The 24,469-nt window shown below is 42.8% G+C and overlaps 1 protein-coding gene and 1 pseudogene across 1 annotated transcript; both read left to right on the forward strand.

Moving 5' to 3' along the window:
- The first annotated feature begins 633 nt into the window (after positions 1-633).
- Positions 634-1,951, forward strand: LOC147442934 (uncharacterized; annotated as a pseudogene).
- LOC147442935 (uncharacterized) lies at positions 1,781-5,920 on the forward strand. Its single transcript, XM_086528912.1, has one exon. It carries the CDS (start codon positions 3,930-3,932, stop codon positions 4,575-4,577), a length of 648 nt encoding a protein of 215 aa, XP_086385038.1. The 5' UTR covers positions 1,781-3,929; the 3' UTR covers positions 4,578-5,920.
- Positions 5,921-24,469: the final 18,549 nt, after the last annotated feature.

Below are 24,469 nucleotides of genomic sequence, written 5' to 3' on the forward strand. Positions count from 1 at the left end.
CTAAGGGTTTCTTTTAGAAAACCAAAAAGGAGCTGGGTGGAGGCAATTTGCCCTGAGAAGTAAAGAGATTAGCCGCCAGCCTGCAAAAAAGAGAAAGTGTATGTCTTGAAGGAGGGAGATAGCCCATCATCGAGCAGGGAAGGCACATGCCTTGCATATCTGGGCAGCCAGGTCAAGAGCAAGAGAAAGCATTCCTTTCTAGCTAAGACTGAGAGAGCATGAGCAGTAGAGGAAAATGAAAAGGTTCACCATTGTTATACATGGGCACATGCTACTAAGCAGGGAGTAGCAAAGGACGAGTATGGACAGCATGAGGAGGAGTTTTTTGTATGTCAGCAGGGGTGAACATTCACCAATTTACCTCTCTCTCACCTTCTATAATATGCCCTAAGCTTCCATCTCCCTTCAGTTTAAGTCCTCTTATGCCTCCTTGTCTTTCAAAGTTTATGTGTAAAATGAAGAGTTTTGTTTGGGTCAGCACCATGATCCGTTCTTTTGAAGTTGATAGGAATAAATGAGAGGTAGAGAGCTATAGAGAAACAGAAAAGAGAGCAAGTTAGGGCTACTTCCCCACGGAGGATCGGGATCCAGTACCTTTAGTTTACAATGGTCGTATGCTACATGTGATCCAATATCGATATGGCTCCAAGCAGATTCTTCACAGGTGGTTGGCATGAAGAGATAGTGGCATGGTTTCACCTTCTGGAGTACAAGTTTGCTTAATTGGGGATTTATGACGATGAGTTGCAAGCCAAGTATGCATGGCAAGGGTTTCTATATGATGCATGCTACCTTTATTCCATGTTGTCCGAGCAAGAACAATGGAGTTGGCAAAGCATGAAAAGAGCTCTTTTCCTAGCTTTTTATGATCCTCCAGAGGTTTTTTGTGATATTGAGAATGGTTGTCATCTCATCAAGGCTTGGAGAGAGCTGCATGCACAGTATTGGGAGAGCTTGGAGACCTCAGCATCTCAGGTTTTCTTGCCACATGATGGGTTTGCTTTTGATATGCATGATGGCATTGTTACACTTCATGGAGAGGGTTATGAGAGCGACGAAGAAGCATCTTCATGTAGTGAAGGTGGGGGAAATGTTGATGACAAGTTAAAGTCTACAGAGAGCACTAGTGACCTATCACCAGATGGAGATGACATGGAAGTAATGCATGAGGAGTAAAATGGTTTAACTGTTGCAGAAGATATGTATGATGTTGTGTATGAGGATGCTTTGGAGCTTAAATCACAGCAAGAGGGAGAGCAAGCTCTTGTCTCTCATGAGGAATGTATGCAACCAGTAGCAGAGAAGAGTGGGAATGCTTCAGTTGAAGAGCTTATGAGTTTTTGTGATGGTGAGAGTGTATGCACAGAAGTGGTACAAATTGAGAGTATGTTTGATGATGGAGTTGATGATCTTAGTTTTTTTGATAGCCTCTTGCCTAAAGTAGGAGATGATATGTCTTTCTCTTCTTCCTTTGATAGTGGCATGCTGGAAAATGCTACTTGTGAGTTTTTTTATCATCTCTTGGATGAAGAAGTACCTCTTGTGGAAATTATGGGTGCTCCAAAGAAAGATGATTCTTATGTAGATGCCTTCAATGTGTTTAAGGGTTTTGTATGCCTCTTTGCAAGGATGTATGCATTTCAATGCCTTTTGAAGGCTGCTTCTCTTGCTCATGATGATGCTTCAGGTGTTTTCAAGACTTTGGAATGTAATATACCCTATGTTGGCCTGAATATGGTTTTTTGTGCAGAGGATAACAACGAAGCACTTTTTTGATGCACAGGCAGGTCGATGGCAAACTTATTGATGGTTTTTTTGGTATAGAGCCAGGTGGAGGCTTGGTTAACCTTTTGATGTATGGAATGCAAGTGTTTTGGTGTGGGATCTAGGTGGAAGACTGCATTTGTTTCGAGAGGCTTTAAGCTTCCCTTGTGATCCAGGAGGTCACTGAGACAAGATATTGTGTTTGTACAGTGTACAAAGTTTTTTAAGGGGCTTGAGTTGAGTGTGTTTGCGTAGGATATAGGGTGCTTGACAATAATGTGCATTGCCTGACAGTGATGCTCTCGTTTTTGGAACTACACTGGTGGACATTTATGCTAAATAATGTCAGTTTGACAATGCACAAGAAGTTCTTTATGAACTCCCTGCTCATGATACAGTCACTTGGAATGCTTTGATTGCCCAATATGTTCAAATTCGAGTATGGTTTACACACCATGCAACTTGCGGTTATTTCCCCCAGCACAATCCCTTTTTGTGGTATTTTCAATGCATGCAGGAGTGTAAGAGTTGTACTGTGCTCAACACTGGCCTTGTCAATATGTACGCAAAACTCGGTGCTGATTATAAGAGAGTATGCATTAGAAACAGATATTATGGCTTCCAATGCTCTCTTAGATATGTCTGTACATTGTGGTGCAATTGATATAGTACAGGATGCCTTTGATAAGCTCCTCATTCATGATCTAGTCTCATGGAACACGGTGATCACAGGATATGCTCAGCTTGAACGTGATGAGGCAGCAATGAGCTGCTACGAACGAATGCAAGCTTAAGGTTTTTCTCCTGATGCTATTTCTTTTGTATGCATATTGAAAGCTTTTGGTAGCCTAGGAGCTGCATCCAAAGGGAAAAGAGTTCATGCTTTACTTGAGAGTCACATCTTGGTAGAACAAGAAAACATTGTTGGCATTGGGTTGTTAGTTTTGTATACGAGTTGTGGCACGGTTGCGGAAGCTCATAAATTTTTTGACAAGTTGTTGGTCAGGGATGTGATTGCCTGGAGTGCACCTATGGAAGGCTATGCTCAGGTCCGTGTATGCCAAATGTGGAGCTCTCGCAAGAGCACGGAAAGTGCTTGAGGAGCTTCGGGCTAGAGACACTATTTCTTGGACTGCATTGATTGTGGGGCATTCGGCAGATGGCCAAGGTGCAGAGGCACTAAAGTGTTTTGAACAGATGAGGCATGAATGTGTCTCTCCCAATGCAGTGACCTTTGCTTCTGTTCTGAAGGCATGTGGAGACAATGGGGAAGTTGGCAAAGGAGAGATGATTAATAATCGAATTGCTCAAAGGCTTACCTTTTTGTTTCTTTGATAATGGGAACTTCATATATTAACTGGCAGCTTATTGAGAACACTGTGAACATTGCTTCTTGGAATAATCCTTTTCAGCGTGCTTGGCCAGATGTCTATTTGGGCACAGATGAGCGTGCTCTTGGTGGAGATCGTAGGGAGTACGCATTTGCAAAACTTTGGTCCAGCTTATCTGGTGGGAACAGAATTTCTCATCCCACCTAAGGTAAACCTGAGGGAATTGCAGATGTGCTTAAGGGTGATTGGATCCTTACCAACAAAGACTCAGAACAATCAAATATTGTTCTTTGCATGTATAAGATTAACTGCGAGAACATAGGGTATTCAAAGGACTTCCTTCTAACACAGACAGTCAACTTTACAGTAGTATTTGGGACGGAGCTGGACCCAGAGGTTTTATTAATGACTATGGATCTATTTGTTGCTCGGACTATGACGACAAAAGCCTCTCTAGAGTTTTGTGGAGCCTTGAGTCTCCATTCAGCAATTGGATATGGTGAGAAGCTTTCATGTTCATCTGATGAGCATAGTGCTAGATGTTGATGTGGAACCAGTAACCACTGCCTGGGGCGCAATGTTCAGCTGGGTTTCGATGATCTTGCTCTGCACATGTTTTCTGCAATGTTACTTGAAGGGTTAAAGGCTAGCGAGGGTATATTTGTCCTTATTCTGCAGGCATGTGTGAGCATGGATACCATAGGGCCAGGCAGTCTGTTACATGCATACATGATGAAGAATGGTGTTCACACAGATGGGCCGGTAGGAACCATTCTTGTTCACCTATATGCCAGCTTTGGTGGTCTCGCCCACAATTTCTTCAATATTCTGTAAATGTTTGTTGTTGAGCATGCATGCTATACCAGACTGTTTTGGGGGGGGGGGGGGGGGGGGGGGGGGGGGGTTTGGGAAAGTTGTGTCAGGCGTTTTTTGGAATGGGCAAAAAGCCAATCTCTAGCGTCGAAATGTTTGTCAAATCGTCTCATGAGTTATGTGTGCTTGCAGTTGGTGGTTTCGACTTGGTCAATGAGGGCAAATGCGTTGGCAAGGGTTCTTGGGTCAGACACTTGGTATGCTTTATGGTTGTGGTATGCAATGCATCTCCCTCTTCTTGTTCTGAGAGGCCTCAGACCCATGACCCTATCAATCTCGTTGTCGTGCTTGATACTAGTGGGAGCATGGCGAGCTTTTGGCTTTGGAGCTAATCATGATGCTGCTATCATGCATGCCATATGTGAGGTCTCAGGGGGTACATTCTCGTTCATCCAGGCTAAAGAAAGAGTCCAGGATGCTTTTGCACAGTGCATTGGTGGCTTATTGAGTGTGGTAGCCCAAGATGTAGAGCTAAACGTTTCTTCCTGGCAGCTATCGCAATTGTGTTGTACACGTGGGCAGCATGGTCAACTCAATTATCATGGGAGTCAATCATTGGGAGATCAACCGATTGAAGAGGCAAGAAGGACTAAATGTAGAGGATGTTAAACATAGTTGTCATTGCCATATATAGAAGGCGGTATGGGGGCACTGAGGTGGCATGACTAGCACAATCAGCCGAGCTAGTGGGCGCCACTAGAAAAAAAAAAAAAGCAGGAGGTGGATAAGAAGAGGGTGGCGTGGTGAGCAGTGTGGCCAGCAAGGAAAGTAGTTGGGCACAAGGAGCATGCACAGCATGGGTAGCTGTCAGCTTAGCAAGAGAAGAGAGAGAACGTAGTCAGATGGCACAATCGGGAATGGGTGTAGTTTCCACTGCTCGGGAAGAGACCAAGCAAAATTGGGAGATCAGCACCGCCTGCCATGCATGGGGCTGGGAAATATGACCAGCCGAGAAGAGGAAGAGGGCCGAGTGTGGGTACATAAGCAAGATGAGCACTTCTATCATCGAAGAAAGGAGGGCGCATGCAGTCCATGAGCAGTAAAACAGGGCTATCATGATCAGCATGTGCTCCATGGGCAGTTAATGGAGTAGGAAGAAAGGAAACCGTATAAAAAAGGAACTGGGTGGAGGCAATTTGCCCTGAGAAGTAAAGAGATTAGCCGCAAGCCTGCAAAAAAGAGAAAGTGTCTGTCTTGAAGGTAGGAGATAGCGCATCATCGAGGAGGGGAGGCGCATGCCTTACGTATCTGGGCAGCCAGGTCAAGAGCAAGAGAAAGCATTCCCTTCTAGCTAAGACTGCGAGAGCATGATCAGTAGAGGAAAACGAAAAAGGTTCACCATTGTTATACATGGGCACATGCTACTAAGCAGGGGGTAGCAGAGGACGAGTGTGGACAGCATGAGGAGGAGTTTTTTGTATGTCATCAGGGGTGAACATTCACGGAATTACCTCTCTCTCACCTTCAATAATATGCCCTAAGCTTTCGTCTCACTTCAGTTTCTTATGCCTCCCTGTCTTTGAAAGTTTATGTGTAAAATGAAGAGTTTTGTTTGGGTCAGCACCATGATCCGTTCTTTTGAAGTTGATAGGAATAAATGAGAGGTAGAGATCTATATAGCGACAGAAAAGAGAGCAAGTGGAGGGCTACCTCCCCAGGATTCACCAGTGCTTATTATAGGTGGTTTTAGTGGAGTCATGGCTCTTCTTTCTGACTGTGTGGTGTGTGTTAGGCTATAGAGGTGCTCCTTTCCCTTGTCGTTTGCACTCCACAACAAAACCGTCCATCTGCTTGTTCACTTAGGTTATCAGAGCATTCAATGTCTGCATCATCATCTCGTTCAAAATTCTCTGGAGAGTCGTAAAACTCTTCTTCCTCTCCTTTTACCATTTTATATCCCTTGGGTTGTTCCAAGGATGCCTCTCCGTCTTCCCCTTGTACCACATTAACCATAAAATACAAAACCACGTCATATCCGTCTTTGTCGTAGAGCTTTGTTGTGGGCCCGTCATCAAGAGCACACACATCTAGGGTTGCTAGAATATGAGGCCATTCCATTGGCTCTAGAGCGCTCTTCTTCATGAAATGGTTTAGGAATGTATTCATTATCTTCAATAGCTCTTTCAAGAATACACTCTTCAGCTTGTTTTAAGCTCCCACAATGTGATGCACCTCACATCCATAGCCCTTTGGGCTTACCTAACCATGTTGGGAGTTATTATCCTGCTAACGTGGCTAAATCAAGCTCCTCCACCGGGTTTTGGTTCACATCCATGTAACTATGGTCTTTCAAGTTTATTCATGTTGTGGTTTCCATGTGTCTAAGGTATATATGATCATATCCTCATTCTTGGATTATCTTAAGTTGTCTTATAAAGAGTCATCCAAGTATGATGTCATAATTGTTCTTCTTGTCAAAATCAACCATAGCAAATGTATGCTCATACTCTATGCCGCAAGAGGTAACAATCACTTTCTCTAGAAGTCATCCAAGTATGATGTCATAATTGTTATTCTTGTCAAAATCAACCATAGCAAAGGTATGCTCATACTCTATGCTGCAAGAGGTGACAATCACTTTCTCTAGAAGTCCTAAGGGCTTCTCCATGTATCCGTCGACTAGTTGTAGTTTCATCCTGGTAGCTCTCAAGGCAGGTTTTCCCCATTTTTTCATCTCTTTGGTTGCAATAGCAACACCAGGTCCACTATCAAGAATTTCCATGGTTGTTATACTCTAGAATTCTAATGGAATCATAGTATTCCCATCTTCACCACCGCAATACTATTCTACCTTGTTTAGTGACATTGATCGCGTGTTTATCTGAGGCTTTTCTAGCTCTCTGATTCCTTCTTGAATCCTTGATAGCGGGTCTTTTATTCCAAACTTCTCTAAGTATTTTCCAATTGTAGCCCACATGTTTGGTTGTATTCAGAGAAGCTCTGGTAGCATAAATGCAAGTCAGAGGTGTAGACAATATGTCTATCAACCCTTTGGAGTCCATCATCTTCTTTGAGGAAAGTCTTTGTGAAGGGACTACCTTCACATCCGATTTCGCTTCATACTCGCACATGTAAGAGGGTGAGGTTCTTAGAGATGCAGATTGGCTATCCAAAGATCTCACATATCCTTTGTTTCCCCAATATGAGAAAATATCTAGATCTGCTAGAGATTCCACCTCAAATTTCTCAATAGGAGGAAGAAACACATCCCTCCCATTATTGGTTTGGTTAACTCTCCGACTCAACTCATCCTCTTCATTTTCTTCTCTTATTTGTCTCCAAAGCTTGCCTTAGCCGTCATCCTCTCTGTAGACCTCTGGTATTGTAGGATGGAAGCCCTCAGATTCCTGATCTGTGGTATTCATCACTACCCTTAGTTTTTTGATTAATTTCTCGGGTTTTGTTTCAGTTGTGGGATTCTCAGCTATCCTTCCAGGCTCATGTCTCGGTGGGACCCCTAGTGTGGGATTTAGAATCTTTGTCCTACCCTTTAGTTTTTATGTAGATGGTTCTAACAAAGCTTAAGTTGTTTGGATCATCTTTTGACACATCTCCAACCTTTGCTTTTCCAACTCCGCATCGGGTATGCCATCCATTGAGTCTGATTAATCTTGAGTCGTGCCTCATAAGCTCTCATAAGTGCATCTAGGGGTTCATACACTTTCTTAATGAGTACGGATCCCCCAAACTTTCACTTTTTTCTCATTAGGTTCTCCGATCTCAAGAATTTTCAACTTAGGATTAGTTTGATTCACAAATCTCTCTAGCATGTCCCTGGTTTGTTTTAACTCCTCAGCTAGGGCTGTCTGTCACGTTCCTTCCTAGCTTTCATGCACGCTTTCCTAGCCTCCCATGTGTTTCATTGACTTTTTCGTTCATAACTAAGAGCATCTATTTTGGGTTCCTCAATTATTGGTTCTTCCCTTGCTTTTTGAGCTTGCGCTCTTGTGACAACCTGTACTGGTATCACCATTTCATTTTTAGAACCACTACTTGACGACATTGCCGCCAGTATGTTTAACGTTGTTTTCACTTTTCTATTTGGGTTTTTTTTATAGTCACTGATCAAATGACTAATGCCACAATGTGGACAATATACATTTACTCTAATGATTTCTATAAGAGGACAGTCTTTCATAAGGTGGTCACCACCACACTTGTAGCACGGTCCTAATGGTTGTTGAGGCGCTCCCGGAGCCGCTCTATGTTGATAGGCAGGCCTTTGTCCTGCTAACCCACCGTTGGCTATGAACAACAATGTGCATTCATCCAAACTATATCTACCTTCTCCTGTAGCATGAGCTATTGTTGGTGGTCCAACATTCCCAATCATGCTCCAAGGTTCCGATGCTTTCGGCTCTTTGGGTGGATAATATGTTGAACTATCCATGTATTCAATTGGATCTTTGTAATACATAGGCACGGGCACTAAGGCTTGCTCCTCTGCTTCCTGTATAGTGGGTGCATACCTAATGCCCACCGGTCTTGCTCCTCGTAGAGGTAGTTTTTGCCCCATAATTGGTTATGGCCGTTCAACCTCTACTGGTCCTGGAAAATTCCCATTTGGGTACCTAAGCAATGGTGCTACCTAAGGTGGTACTACTTGGGCTGGTGGGGCATATTGTAGCTCTCTTACATATCCCTTGTTATAGTAACACTCTTCAGTCGCATGATTTGTCCATTTCAGCTCAATGGCACACCACTTAGGTTGCTTAGCCTATGGCTTTGCAAACGGGCTTATCCTTTTGAGCACTTCCTCAATAAGTCTCTCTTGATTTACAGTTGCTTCACTCTTTTGTGTTGACTTTGTGGTCTTAGCTCCACTGTGATGATGAATCATCATCTAAATCCTTATAGTCACCTTTCTTGTAAGACAGCACAATTGTCTACTAGGTATAGAGCCTCCTTGGTCAACTCATTTAGAGTTGAGCTCTTCTTCATATGAAAATCCTTCTGAAGGTCCGCATTTCTCAATCCTTGGATAAATATCAACATGAGTCGGAACTAAGTTGGTAACTCCTCCACAAGGCATAGTTTTACGTAGTGTTTCAACCTTAAGGCTGCTTTCCTAACAGATTCTCCCTCTTTCTGCTTGAGCTTATGGATTTGCGAGACCGTATTATGAGCTATCCCTCTTTGAGATAATTCCTCAATAAACTCATCAACTACCTCCTCCATTGACTTGAAATCTCTACGCTCAAGAGAATCAAACCAAGTGGTAGCATCCTCCTCTAGAGTTAACCCAAATCATGCAAACTGCGTGGGAAAGTCTAGTACTTCCTCAGTCCTAATGACACGCACAAATGCTTCCGCATGATCCCTTGGATCCCTCTTTCCAAAATATTTCTTATTAACCCATTTTTGGACTTGAGAAGTTATGATCCTTCGGTGATCCATCATTCTAAACATAGGATCCTCCATTCCTCGTCTATGAGCCCTTTTTGGCCTAAGATGTGGTACATGTTCCTCCCCTAGGGGTGCTCCTAATCCATAATTTCTGCTTGGCCTAGCAATTGGTCATTCCTCTGCTCGGCTCCTTTCTTATTGTTCTTGTTCTTGTTCTCATTCTTGATTTGGCATTCTCGTTCTACTCTCATCCTAGTATTGCTAATGGAGTGGTGGTTTTAGTGGTGCTTCTAGCCTTGGCGTGGCCTAATATCCACCCCCTTTTGTGTTCAATTTTGGTGTTGCAAACTGCTCGAGCCATGCTTGAAATGATAGTGGTGATGTTTGTGAGTTTTGAGGGTTGGGCATGGTTGTTTATTTGATTGTGTTGTGGTGTTGTAATCATCTGAGAAGGGATTTGTAGAATTGCTGGGGGTTTCTATGGGCTTTTGCTTCTCTTTCAAAGCACGTGCCATTAGTTCTGGTGTTATCACTCTCCTTGCATCTTCTGGATGAATTGGCTCATATTCTTGTCCGTACTTATCAACAAAAATAATATGTTTTTCAGTTATATCGAATCATATGAAAATAAGTACATTACTTTATTTATGCTTAATTCATTCACATGGGGTTCTATACACCATTAGTAAGAGGTGACTCTGCTTGTAAATCCCAATATTTTTTTGAATTGTAGCCATTCTCTCCACTCTCTTATCATGAATGTAGAAGGCTCTGAAAAGAGTGAGTTTAGAAGGTATTTCTTGGGTCTCCATAACCATCTTCCCTTTTGCCACGTTATCTCCATACCGATTGTAATTTTATGGGTCTTTCACAATGAGATAGTGGTTTCCCTCTTCATCGTGGAGCCCATCACCATCGTTGGTTACCATGATTACTGCAAGTTCTCTTGCTAGCCGCTCTTCAATACAAATGCATTGACCTCTTCGAACATTAGCATACATCAGGGCTCCATGGGCATTTGTTCCCTTTAGGAAGATTGCCATGTATTTTGGCATGTTGAAGGGTTTTTGAGAGGTGCCACCCCCCATGGTCCCTTGCTGTTGGAAACCTCCCAAGTTGTTGGTTAGTCATCCACTGATATGATCCTTCGAAAGAGGTGTCAATATCACTGTGCTCTTCTATGATTGGTGCTAGTGGATCTATCCTTGCTTGTTTTACACTCTCTTCTATCGACACTAACCCATCATGATCTCCTACCACTCTTCGATCTCTTTGAAGACACCTACTAAATCTCAAATTCAAATTCTTCACACAAACAACTATTAACCCAAACCTCTTACCTTCTTGATTTGCTTTCAAGCTGCTTTCTCAACTTGTAAGGTACTTTGCACTTCCAACTGATCACCAACCTGCGAGATCCTTGGTTTTGGCTATCTGCACAAAACTTTGACTTTGCAATTCTTTGTTAAATTAGTAATTCTCAATTAAGTGCTCTACAGTGTAGATTGGCATCACTATAGGATTAATCCCAACCCAACAACTGTACATAAGGACTTGATTCCCTCTATGCAATGGTCTGAAAGGACAAATGGGATCATGGGGTTCCAAGGAAGACTTTTGGACTACCAAGTTCACAGTCTGAGTCATAAATTGGGCCTTTAGGCATCATGTGCGTATGATGTCTAAATGCTCAAAATCAGCTCAAACTTGAATCTTGTACTCTCCTTGATATGCTTTGTTCAAATCTAGGCTTACTTTGGAGTTCTAACACCTGTAGGTAGGTCAATCTCTCCTATGTAGGCCTCGGTTGCTGCTAACTTCTCCAGGAGGTAACTAAGTCAAAATGATCCAAATTGGGTGAAACTTGGTTCTTAGGCTTGCTTTGGGGTGTTAAGCACGTTCTAACGTCAACTTTGGTCTCCAAAAATGTGCTTGAGACATCATACATGTATGATTTCTAGCTGGTCAAAATGAAGTTAGACTCGCTCCATAGGTCCTCCACCACACAAGCAACTCACTGCAACTTTCAAAATACAATTCCAACACCTTTTGTGCTAGATATGGTCAAATCAAGCATTCACTTTGACTAAATCCGTCTCTTGGTCTTTACAAGCCTCAAATTGCTTCAAATTCCTATTTAGTTTTTAACTACTCTAAATCACAATGGCTCACCCAAATGTGTCTTTTGACCCTCTGGCCTCTAAGACATCATATGTGTATGATGTCTAGGTGGTGAGAATGAAGTTCTGTTTCTACCCCTAGGTGCCCCTTATAAATGTGTACAACATGCCACGTATGATGTTTTCTGATGAATTTTTGATCAAATTTTATCCACAAGCATCTCCAAGTCTCCAGCACTAGTTTCAAAGCACGTTTACCAATTTTTATGCAAAAATATGCTCATAACCATAAGTTTCCTATCTTTTTTGTTTTCGGCACTCCATCTCTTGTCTTTTAAATACTAAGTTTGGTGAAAACTTTAGTCTGAAGGTGAACTTAGGGTAAAACACCCCTTTTGAACACTTTGGTGCATTGTGTTTGGTCAAATTTTGATCTCCTACTAGGCCCTAAGACATCATATACGCATGATGTCTGTTGATGCAAAATTATAATTTTCTCATCCAGATCTCTTATATATGTGTTCTTTTATGCCCATCATCATTCAACCATGCACCATTATCCTTTGAAACTTGTTTATTTCATGTTATCCCTAAAAAAATCAACTTTTCACATATCATAAATGCAAACAAACATACAAGCAAATAATTAGATGATGAATAGCTCTAGATTACAATCACATGTCATATCTACAACTACTCCTACACATCATGTGGGGTGTTGTCTCTATGATTAGAAAAATGCTTCACTACCACACATGGACTACCTATCGTTTTTATCATCTCACAAATCAATCACACACAATCGACACTAAACAATAAATTAAACATAACTAATACTACCTATGGAGGACAATCCAGGCGAGTCACACGCTCCCTAGCACTCTTCCAAGATCTCAAGAGCAACTCCCGGATCCTACCTAAAGTATAATAAGAAGACTTTGGAAAAGCAGAGGAGCTTCTATCTCGTAGGACTAGTCTAAGTTCATCTACCTAGGGCTCTCATCCCCGGTAGCGGCGCCAATGTTGTTGGGTAGAAACACTCCTCGCAGTTGCTAGCAAAGTGAGAACAAGGCCAGCAAACAAGATGTCAACCAAGGATGGATCTTGATGATGAGTGCGCGTGTGCATGTACAGAGTGTGTGCAAGAGAGGGGAAGAAGAGAAATGGGGAAGGGGAAGATGCACAGGCAGCCACTGTGTTGGTTAGTGGAGAAGAAAGAGTGAAGGGTCAACACTTCCTCTTTCTCTCCTTATATTGAATAGGTGAACTAAAGTGTACAAGGGTGGTTTCCCACGGCCACCTGGCCTACACCCCAACAACCTCCCACTTGAAGGTCATGGTGGCCAATAGTGGCATTAGTATAGTTAGTCTATACAAAATTGATGAAGCATTGCCGAGGCTTCATCCTACACCCATAAGTTCTATACAATGTGTAAATCGCTCCGAGGTTAGGCTCTTTGTGAGAGCATCTGCGGGGTTGTCATCAGTGTGAACCTTGACAAGCACGATACGCTTGCCAGCCAACGCATCTCGTATGACATGGTATCTGACCTCTATGTGTTTCGACTTTGAGTGAAACAGTGGATTCTTTGCCAAAGCAATTGCACTCTAACTATCACAATGTAGTACTGGAACCTCGTGAATACCCAAATCTCCCACTAGACGAGCCAACCATATGGCTTCCTTGCTGGCGTCAGACGTAGCAACATATTCTGCGTCAGTGGTAGATGAAGACGTGCAATCTTGGAGACACGATCTCCAAGAGATAGCTGCTCCAGCAAACATGAACACATAGCCACATGTGAATCTTCTACGATCCACGCAACCCGCATAATCTGCATCCGTGTAACCTACAATAGATGCATCACTGTTTTCGAAGCGTAAACACTTGCTAGCTGTACCTTTCAAATATCTGAGGATTTTCTTCACTGCTTCCCAATGCTTCTTGCCAGGGTTTTCCATGTACCTACTAACCACTCCCACTGCATGTGCAATGTCTGGTCTTGTGGCTACCATAGCGTACATCAAACTACCAACTGCTGAAGAATATGGTACTTTCGCCATTTCCTCTTTCTCAGCCACCGTCTTGGGAGAGTCTTCCTTGCTAAGTTTGGAGTATGCTTGCATTGGGGTACTCAATGACTTCCCCCCCTGCATACTCAAACGTTGCAAGACTTTGTGAATGTACTTTTCTTGAGATAATTCAAGAATTCCACGTTGCCTGTCTCTCTTGATGTGCATACCAAGAAAGTGATTGGCATCTCCCAAATCCTTCATGGAAAACTGAGTGCTTAGCATCTTTTTCAACTGATTGATTTCATCAATTGATTTGCCTGTGATAAGCATATCATCTACATACAAGATCAAGATGATTAAAGAACAATCGTTCAATCTTTTTGTGTATAAGCAGTGATCCTCTTGACTTCTTATGTAACCCTGAGATTGCATGAATTTGTCAAATTTTTGATACCATTTCCTTGAACCTTGCTTGAGGCCATAGAGTGCCTTTTTAAGTCTACAAACGAATTCTGTCCTCGTTGGTTTTTGGGTTTCACATACGAATCCCTCTGGTTGTTTCATGTAGACATCTTCATCTAGATCCTCGTGAAGAAATGTTGTGTTCACATCCATTTGGACAAGTTCCATGTCCTGGATAGCAACCAAGTCAAGCACGGTGCGAAGTGTAGTCATCTTGACGACTGGAGAGGAAATCTCATCAAAATCCACACCTTTTTGCTGCTTGAAACCCTTGGCAACTAGACGAGCCTTGTATCTAGGCTCGGGATCTTTCGTTGTATACTTCTTCTTGTATACCCACTTGCAAGGTAAAGCATTTTTGCCTTTTGGTAATTCAACCAAATTCCATGTCTCATTAGCCACAATCGAATTGTATTCTGATTGCATAGCCTGCTCCCACTTAACACTATCCTCCATTTGTATAGCTTCTTTGTAGCAGGTTGGCTCTCCACTATCAGTGACCAAAATGTGGTGTATACCCGGCTCAAACCGCTCGGGCGCACGTGATACTCTCTAAGAGCGTCTGAGTGCCTGACTGCTGGATTCTGCTCTCTCTGGAGCAATAGTAGTATCTTGCACTTGAGGAGTAGGTGCAACACTACTGAACTGAGTTGGTTCGGAGGCTACATCCTCAAAACGAACACGTCTGTACTCAACATCTTTGATGGGCTTTTTGTGCATTTTTGATTCATTGGAAATCACATGTGAGCTACGAATGACTTTGTTTGATTCTGGGTGCCAGAGACGATATCCCATCTCTCCGTTTGCACCATAGCCAATAAAGATGCATTTGTGTGATCTGGGATCTAACTTCCGACGAAGTTCTTTGGGCACATGTGCATATGCCTCACATCCAAATACACGTAGATGCTCATAGCTTGGCCTTTTTCCAGTCCATAATTCCTCTGGAATTTTGAAATTCAAAGGAGAACTAAGTGACCTGTTGATGATGTGCACTGCTGTCAGAACAGCTTCCCCCCAAAATTCGGGAGTAAGCTTCGCCATAGACATCATAGAGACAACTCGCTCTTGAATCATACGATTCATTCTTTCAGCTATCCCATTTTGTGCAGGTGTGTATGGAGCAGTAAACTGCCGCCGAATGCCTCTTCTATTGCAAAAATCCTTGAACTCTGTGGAGACGTATTCTCCACCATTGTCCATGCGAAAAGCTTTGAGCTTTGTTCCTGATTGGTTCTCAACCATGGCGAGGAATTTTTGGAATGTCGAAAATACTTCTTCCTTATGCTTAAGGAGATACACCCACACCTTTCTGGTGGAATCATCTATGAACAAAGTAGTTCGCTCCCCCCTAGAGTTTTATGTGGCATTGGACCACACAAATCACTGTGCACCAAGTCTAGAGGTTCGCCTAGTTTCTTATTCAATGGCGAAGATGTCAATCTAGTCTGTTTACCATATAGACAATGCTCACACAATGGAAAGTTCGTGTAATCTAACACAGGTAAGTAGCCAAAACGCTGAAGTGTTTTCATTCCCTTTTGGCTAATATGCCCTAGCCGGCTATGCCACAACTCAAGAGACGGCAGCTCGGCAACATAGATAGAGTGTTCGTCGACACTCGAAACAAACAAAGAGTACAGGGATCCGTTTTTATTGCCTTTCATCATGATAAGGTTGTTCTTGCCGATCATCCAAGAACAATTACCAAAAACTGTAGTGTAGCCAAGATCATCCAATTGCCCTATAGAAAGCAAGCTTTTCGTAAGCTTGGGCACATGTCTGACATTCTGAAGCACAAAAGTAGTGCCATTATGCATCTGAAGTTTCACATCACCAATGCCAATAATGTCAAGCTCATAGGAATCACCAAGTTTGACTATTCCATGCATGGGTGCATAAGAGGAAAACCACTCTCTATGTGGTGTGACATGAAAACTTGCACCAGAATCAAGGATCCAATTCTGTGCATAACCCTCATCCTGTGCAACCAAAGCATTCGGAGTGAGATCTGAAGTGAAAATGAGAACATCGGAGGCATCTGCTGTCACCTCGGGATGAATCTCTGTGGGCATAATGAGCATCACTGGAGGAGGAGCATCCTCTACTGCAGTGGTAGGCATGGGAGACTCAACGATATTGAGCTCCTCAATCTTTACTGTACTTTTGCCTTTGCCAGAATTATCCTTTTGCATGTTTTTCTGATCTCTTAGGAAACTGCGACAATCCTTTTTGTAATGACCCTTCTTGTGGCAATAGTAACACTCGACATTTCTGGTATTGCGGTCTCTACTTTGGTTCCTGTGTCTGCTAGGACTACGAGGATTCCGCTCTCTACTTTTGCTTTTGTATTTGTTCCTGTCACGGCCTCTTCCAGCCATATATGCATCTCCATGTCTAGCATTATCGAGAGATTTACGACGAATCTCTTCAGTGAGCAACGCATTTGTGACAGCATTGAATTCTAACTTGCCATTCGGAGCCGAATTGCTAATGGCTGTGCAAAATATATCCCATGAACTGGATAGAGAGCATAATAAGAAGATAGACTTGAGTTCATCGTCAAACTCCTTAAAGCCCTGAGATGTCAGCTGATTGAACAAGGAGTTGAACTCATTTAAATGACTAGAAATTGTGCTACCTTCTTTCATGTTGAGCTTCATAAGCTTTTTCATGAGAAAAACTTTGTTGGATGCACTTTTGCTCTCCCATGCTGAACATAAGCTATCCCAAAGTTCCTTGGTTGTTTTCTTCCCTATGATAGTGAAGAAGACTGACTCGGCTAGATGTAGACGTATCGTAGCCATGGCTTTTGCATCCAAAAGCTCCCATTGAGCTTGTGTATAATCATCATCCTCTGCGCGCTCTTTCAACGGTTCTGAGAGGCCTTTGTTTATCAAAACATCTTTCATGCGCTCTTTCCACATGGTGAAGTTGCTACCATCGAACTTCCGAATGAAATACTCCTCCTTTTCTAAAGAAGAAGCCATCGCTGATAAGAGGGTTTGATAGGTGCCACACTATGGCGAGAAGCTGTAGAAATTTGGACAGAGTAACCTTTGTATCGGGAGTAAAATCTCAAATGAAATAGACTCGAAAGTGCCAACAATGGAAGTCACAACTCGCGGGAAGTAAATCCTTCAGAGTTTCCTTTGTATGAGGAGTCAAAACTCAACTCAAAATGCATATAAATGTGCCAACTGCACTAACTGGGTATCTGCTGCACAAAACAACTGCTATGTGAGTGCCAACTCGGCGTCAAAAGCATAAATAACCGTCCAGATACATATCCTATGGCGAGGGTACCGTAAAGGGGAACTCCAGCTACCTGTATCACCGAAAGTGTCTCAACATTCGAGCACACCCCAGCTCAAAGAAAACCTCACACTATCGACCCTCCAAAAGGCTAATGCAGACACAAATGGACTAGCCACAGTCTCAGAAAGGGCTCTTCCGGTCCAAGTCTCAGAAACGGCCGGGAAAAACTGCCAAAATAGCCAAAAATGGCTCCACACATAGTACAGTGGGCAGTGTCCGCAACTCAATGAGTAAAATCGCGCTCAAACAGGCGCCAAGAACTGCTGCATGCAGTGAAAGTGATCCCTGCAGGGATATCTGTTGTCGAAATGATTGCCAAATCGCCTGTGAAAGCGCTGTGTCTGGTAACCTGGAGAATCTGTGAGTGAATGGGCTGAAAAACCCCCCTGTAGCCTGTAACCTGTGTGTCGGTGTCGCTATGTGCCGATTTCTGCCGCCGGGTAGAAATATGCTAGTCGAATAGCCGCCAAAGGTGTCGTATCGGTAAACTGTGTAGTACAGGGCGATCGGTGCGCTCGGTGCCGATGCCGGGTGTCACTCCTCTATGATAGAGGTACCTCACCCGCGCATGTCGCAAGCACGGTCGTCAATCGCGGGAACGCGCTCGTGTGGGGAAGCGCCCGATGTCTGGCTCGGATGTCGGAGATCCGCCAAATGAGCAGTGTCGAGCCGGCGTGCATGAGCGGTGTCGATGTCGATGTCGCCTTCCGCCGCCGGGTGAAAGTGGCTAGCCGAGTAGCCGTAAAATGCCAATGCTCGAGCGGTCAATACCGAGTCGGATCGGTAACGATCGCAGATCTTGCTCTATTTGTGAAGATTGCTCTCCACTTGTTGGACTCGGTGGCTTGTGCTCGCTCGCAAGCACGGTGTCAAGCTCTCTCTCTCTCTCTCTCTCTCTCTCTCTCTCTCTCTCTCTCTCTCTCTCTCTCTCTCTCTCTCTCTCTCTCTCTCTCTCTCTCTCTATTTCACAAGCTCTCTCTCTCTTTCTATCTCTCTATTTCACAAGTGCAACTTTCTGAGAGACTTTCTTTTCACGAGCTTGAGGAGAGGAGTCGAGGAATTCGATCGCAGGCTCAGTGGGAACGAGCCCTTGCACATACACTATTGTGGGAGGGTGTAATTAAAAATAAAACGCTGTCTTTTTGTCGAAACCTGCCTGCATTCGACGACTGTGGGTGAGTGTGTGTGTGTGTGTGTGTGTGTGTGTGTGAGAGAGAGAGAGAGAGAGAGAGTGCATAGCAGGACTCCTGTTCTCAGTGCTCTCTGGCGGCCCCAATTTGCTGCTCGTCAACACACTCCCAAGCTCCCAATGTCTGCACACGCTACCGGCTTGTATTGAACAACGCTGCCAGATGCACTGCAAGCCGCCCGAATCTCCACTCGAGTGTGTGTGTGTGTGTGTGTGTGTGTGTGTGTGTGTGTGTGTGTGTGTGTGTGTGTGTGTCGACTTCTGCAGCTCGCCTCACATCAGCTAGCTTCACAAGAAATCGTGTTCTCAGCGCTACCAAGCTTGGTCTCATGCTGGTTCCCTGACGCTACTGCTCAAAATTGCACCTGCTACATCGTTGCCTATTGCAAGCTTGAGTGTGTGTGAGAGCCATGCTACTCGAGCTCACTCTGTTGCATCAAGCTTCAAGTCTAATTGCAGATTCCGATACAAGCCTTCAAGGCTTCAATGCTCGACATCGGCTGCTGTTGTTCCTACGGAACCAAGCTTTATAAAGATCAAGAGACCACGAGCTTTTGGTTTCGGTGCCCAGTCTTATATGTTGGCAGCTCCGAGTATCAAGCTCGATTGCCTGCTCGAATCACACTGGTGCGGCCTTACTTCGGGACTTGATGCCTTCAAGGATTGCAATGCTTCTTTGCTGCGCTCTGTCCGATGCTTCCCCCTTGAATGCTCTGGCTGTCAAGGCTTCAAGCCTTTGAATGCTTCATGAGTAGACCTCCGAGCTGCCTCGATTCACTTGTTGAATGCCCTTCAAGCCTTCGATTTGAGCTACTGTTTTGCTCCCGAGCTTCCAAAAGCTTGCAATTCTTGCTCATAATGAAAAAATTTGACTGTCTGTCTGCAGAGCTTCCTAGACTCTTCCTTTCTTGCTTTGATTCCTTAGAATCTCCAAGATCTCCCTCCAAGCCAACAGGGGTTGCGCGCGTCGGGTAGTGAGGAACCGTCGACCTTGCTCGATCTCTCTGATCCGTGTCGGATCCGCCCCAAATCAGTCTGATCCGGTGCCGTGAAGCGTCGAGCTCCAATCAAGCTCCGCCTCCGTCAAGAGATCACCGCTGCCGCCTAGCCATAGCTCTGATACCAATTGATGAGTGCGCGTGTGCGTGTACGGCGTGTGTGCAAGAGAGGGGAAGAAGAGAAATGGGGAAGGGGAAGATGCACAGGCAGCCACTGTGTTGGTTAGTGGAGAAGAAAGAGTGAAGGATCAACACTTCCTCTTTCTCTCCCTATATTGAATAGGTGAACTGAAGTGTACAAGGGTGGTTTCCCACGGCCACCTGGCCTACACCCCAACACTTGACCCGTAGGCGCATGAAAACATATAAATGGATTTCAATCACCTACTCGACCTTCTGGAGACAATCACTACCAAGGACCGATTCTTGATATACTTAGGCCTAATTAAAGTGTAGTTAAATTTTTTGTGAACGCAATGACATAAAGCAATCACGAAACGGATACACGATTATAGAGAAAACTCACTCCAAAGGTTATAGGAGAGCTCTTCGCAAGGAGACCAGAATCATGCAAGCTTGGTGTCGAAGCGTAGCTCTCAACATTGATAACGTCATGGTGTAGTCACCTCCACAATGTAGCTTTCGTAGTACATGTAGAAAGAGAAGAAGACCTCGCTCACTCTCTCACACAAAGCACACAGTCATGGTACGCTTAGTAGAGCTTATAAAGATGATTCATTCAAAAGTCTCCTTTAGGGCTACAATACCTCAACCTTGGAGATAATAACTCATCAAAATTAACTCCTACTTTCTACCATGGGTTTTGCTTATCTACATATTTAAAATGTCACAATCTCGAAACTCAATTGAGTCCCAACTCCCAAAAAATAATTACAATTGAGTCCATCTTTTTAAATAATACAAGAATAGCTTTTCCAATTGTGGAGTGTCTTTTGTTCAATACTATTAGACTTTGCAATAAATAATGTATTAAAAAAATGAGTCCTCCACTACTTCAACATATTTATCACATGTTCGAGGGGTGCACCTTGAAAAATCCTATGTATCACATGAAGGTTAGTAAACAACACCATCTACAGATTTATAGATTTGAATAAAACAACCCCTCCTTCTTCATAAACTAACATCTTTTTTTTAAATCAAATTTAGAATCCCCTCATGTCAATTTAAACATGTAACTGTTTACAGCTAAAACACTCCCTCCAATTGAGCACATATGATCCACCTAAAATTCTACAAGGTGCATCCCATAGGTTCACATGGATTAGACAAAGGGATAATTTTTTGTAGCTACATGTTCAGCTTCATGAGCAGCTACATGATGTTTTGCACCATAGGCTACACCTTCCATATCTTTGTATCCACTAGGAACATTGTTCCCGATGTGATCCATCCTTGCAAGTATTTACATCTAGATAGAAACCTTGCATTTGCTTTTGCATACATTGCTAATTTCCTTCCTTAAATGCCTTCAAAACCCACATCTTCCCATCCACCCACTCTCCCCTCATTATTGACTAGTGGAAAAGAGTATCGTTAGGGAATGCATGTATTCCCATCCTTCTCATTTACATTCATACTATTGCAACCAGCATCATGTTGTCTATATTTCCTTAGACCTTCTCTTTCTAGCCATGTTCTCGGACACTGTGTAAAGTACCCATCTACCCATAAAACAATGCCACATATTATGCTTTTGATATTTACTAGGATAATTTCAAAGTGTATAGAGACCACTAGGTTAATGACAAAGTGTATAGAGACCTCTAGCAAGTTTTTAAGTTGAAATACTTTTCTTCTACACGTAAAACAATGCCACAAGTTATGTTATTGATATTTACTAGGATAATGAAAAAGTGTATAGAGATGGCTAACAGGTTGGTTATTCCACACATCTTGATAGTTTTAAATGTTCTCAGTGTCCATCTCATCAAGTTAATATTATGAGAACTTTAGAGTCTAAATGATATAATCATCTTGTGTCATTGCTTTATGAGCTTTTGAAAACTTTAGTAGGTACACTACAAGGCAGTAAGGATCATACATATTAATTATATAAGGAGACAAATACGATATAGATAATTTTAAAACACCATAAAGCATAGTTATCATTGAGATATGTAGAATATTATAGGTATGTAAATGTTCACTTGTTTCACACACATGCATCCTTTTTGTCTCCCACATTCTGCAAGCTTTAAGGGATTAATTATATCCACATAATGTATCTTTAGGTTGTTAGAAATATTTTCATCCACACAATGTACCTTTAGGATGTTGTCATCTTTCCATCAATGCAATGTACCTTTAGGTTGTTATCCATCTTTGCTCGACAAGGTGCCAACCTACTAGCTTCCAAGCCTAGGTGATGCATCATTTTGTTAACTCGTGATGTAGACCTATGCTCCTCCAACAATATAGATGTGGACATCTATGATAGGCAAGATGTCTTCAAATTTCCTCCCAAAGAGAGCACCCATCATCTTTAAGTTTGGTTGTTTGATGATAACTATCTTTGTGGATTTCCTTCTTACTTTACGTGCAAAGTGGAGTAGTTGGGGCTAGGTAACCTTTGGGTCCTACAAGGCACATCATCGTTGAAAGAATATGGTTGCGAAGACTCACCGAGTGTGAAGTCAAAAAAAATTCAATTTTATGTAATTGCATAGACTTTCTTTTAAGAGACTCTCCTAGAAACCACCTCCTCTCTTCTGCTTTAAAAGCCTCCTCATGCTTTTTCGTTTTATAGTGCCATCGCATGTGCATAATGTGAAAGTAAAATATCTACCTCACTCTGAATCCTTTTTTATATGTGGGGGAAAGTGCTATAATGAATATAGTGTGATATATGTGAAAATGGATGTTGCATTTATTGTCGTGTGCATAGCTTACCATGGTGTTGTAACCCTGGATGTCACATCATGGCATACTTTATCCTTTTTAAAAATATTAACCTGGTTAAGGAATGTACAAGTGTTTAGTTTTTTGAATTCGCACACTCGTCTTACCTAGAAAGTCCAATGCAGGCAATTTCGTTTCAAAAGTAGTAGATTTTATGTGTAGCCATAAAAGATATACCCAAACTGCTTCTTGAGTTGAAGGTTTCCCTTCTTCAACCTTGACCTAGCCTTGTCATATTCCCAATGTGAGGGCTATGTCCCATGCTTATGTGTGCAGGGAAGGGGGAGAGCAAGCTAGAAGGGGGAAACACCACAATTGACAAAGAGATTGTGTGTCATAAAATCTAATATCTAACTAACCCAAATGATTCTCTCATATTAAACTGGTCATTTAATGTGGGAGAATAAATGGTAACAAGAGTTAGAATATAGACATATGCTTATGGATCTATCTCAGCACAGGACCAAAGTCAATGGGTCCAAATGGAAGATGGTCTGTCAAAGAGCAATGCTAGCTAATGGAGCTTGAAAGACCTTAGGGTTAGCTTCATTAAGACCTCCAAAGGTTAGTGTTAAAAGTCCTTAGACTTAGGACCTTAGGCAAGCTAGGTCTGAGATTGAGGTGAAAACCAGGCCCAAGCTTGAGGTGCTTGTGTCGTGCTTGCTGACTAAGCTGCTTGAGGTGCTTGTCGTCCTTGCTGAGACTAAGATGCTTGAGGTGCTTGTCATGCTTGATGATTAAGGTTATTGAGGTGCTTGTTATGTTTTTGACTAAGGTGCTTGAGGGGCTTCATGACTAAGATGTTCAAGGGGTGAGGTGTTCCAAAGTCAACAACATCCCTACACAAGGAGGGGCAAGCCCTACAAGTAGGGGCATGAGAGAGAACACACACACACACACACACACACTCAAGGCAAGCCCAAGAACTAAGAGGCAACAAAGACACATGTCAAGAACCTACACATGATGCCCTCATGTAGTGCCTAAAGCCTATTGGTTGACCTCTAAAGGAGTCCAATGAGAATTTAGTTTATTTAACTAATTGTTTAAGAAATTTTCAAGCCCTCTCTCTCAAAGGGAAAAGAAAGACACTTTTCCAAATGCTACCATGGTTGCTTGATATATCTAATGCATGTGATTGGCTAGTCTTGAAAATTTCCAATCAACTTCAAGCTTGAGCTAGGAAGAGGGGTCAATCCAAGCAAGGAGGGGGGTAGCTTGACCATATACTCTCTCACACACTCACACACACACACACTCATTCTCATGGTGTGTTGAGCAAGAACTCCATCTCCTTCTCCAAGCTTGAAAAGGTGCAAGCTTTCCATCTTCTTCATCTCTATTACTATGCTACTATGCTATGCTAAGCTACAAGAGTAATACAAGTGAGGAGATTATTTCTTTCTCATAACAATACTTCTTCTTCCTCTTCGCCACCCTCATTCCTGCTAGCTCTCTCCACCTTTAAAGGTGTTTGAGGTCTTGGGATTGAGGTCAGGGACAAGTTAATGCTTTCATTAGATTAAGTTACGGGCATACTTGTGGTGCATGAAGCTCTCTATCTTCATTGCACCATCAAGGTCTCAAGGAACACAAGGCTTGTATTGTACCAAGTCTCTCTTTATGGGAGAAGCTATAATACAAAAGCCTTTTGGAGGGGGGACGGGCTCTACATAAATCCGGTCCTCAACTGTTGTCAAGTTCTTTAATTCTCTCTCTTGAAAAGTATTGTTCATGCCAAGTTAATTAAGTATAATGATTATGTTGCTACCTCTAATCAAGTTCCTCCTCTATTTTCTCAAAGTATTCTCATAAATATGCTCACTACAGTTTTCTTAATTCCACGATTCTCAGTGTTCATAGTCCATTTTCGTTACATTGGTATCAGAGCTATTGGTTTCTCTTTTCTTGATTAAGAAGAGAGGTCCTTAAGTTGTCCGTGAAAGGTTGAACCTATTCATTGCAAGAGGGTAAGTGGAACGGGGATCTATGATCTTGGTTGAAAAGGACTTAGTTCAAGGTACACCGTTAGGAACTATAGACTTAATAATGGAGTCTCTTGGGGCTTGCCTTTGGCTTAACCATTATTGACCTACGAGCAAGCTCAACAAGAACCATAATCAACCGAGC

Source organism: Adiantum capillus-veneris, chromosome 14 (genome assembly GCF_014529385.1).
Source record: "Adiantum capillus-veneris isolate H3 chromosome 14, ASM1452938v2, whole genome shotgun sequence".
Lineage (NCBI taxonomy): Eukaryota > Viridiplantae > Streptophyta > Polypodiopsida > Polypodiales > Pteridaceae > Adiantum > Adiantum capillus-veneris.

Coding starts and splice junctions, on each gene's coding strand:
- LOC147442935 (XM_086528912.1), top strand. CDS start 3,930: ATGTTTGTTGTTGAGCATGCATGCTATACCAGACTGTTTTGGGGGGGG.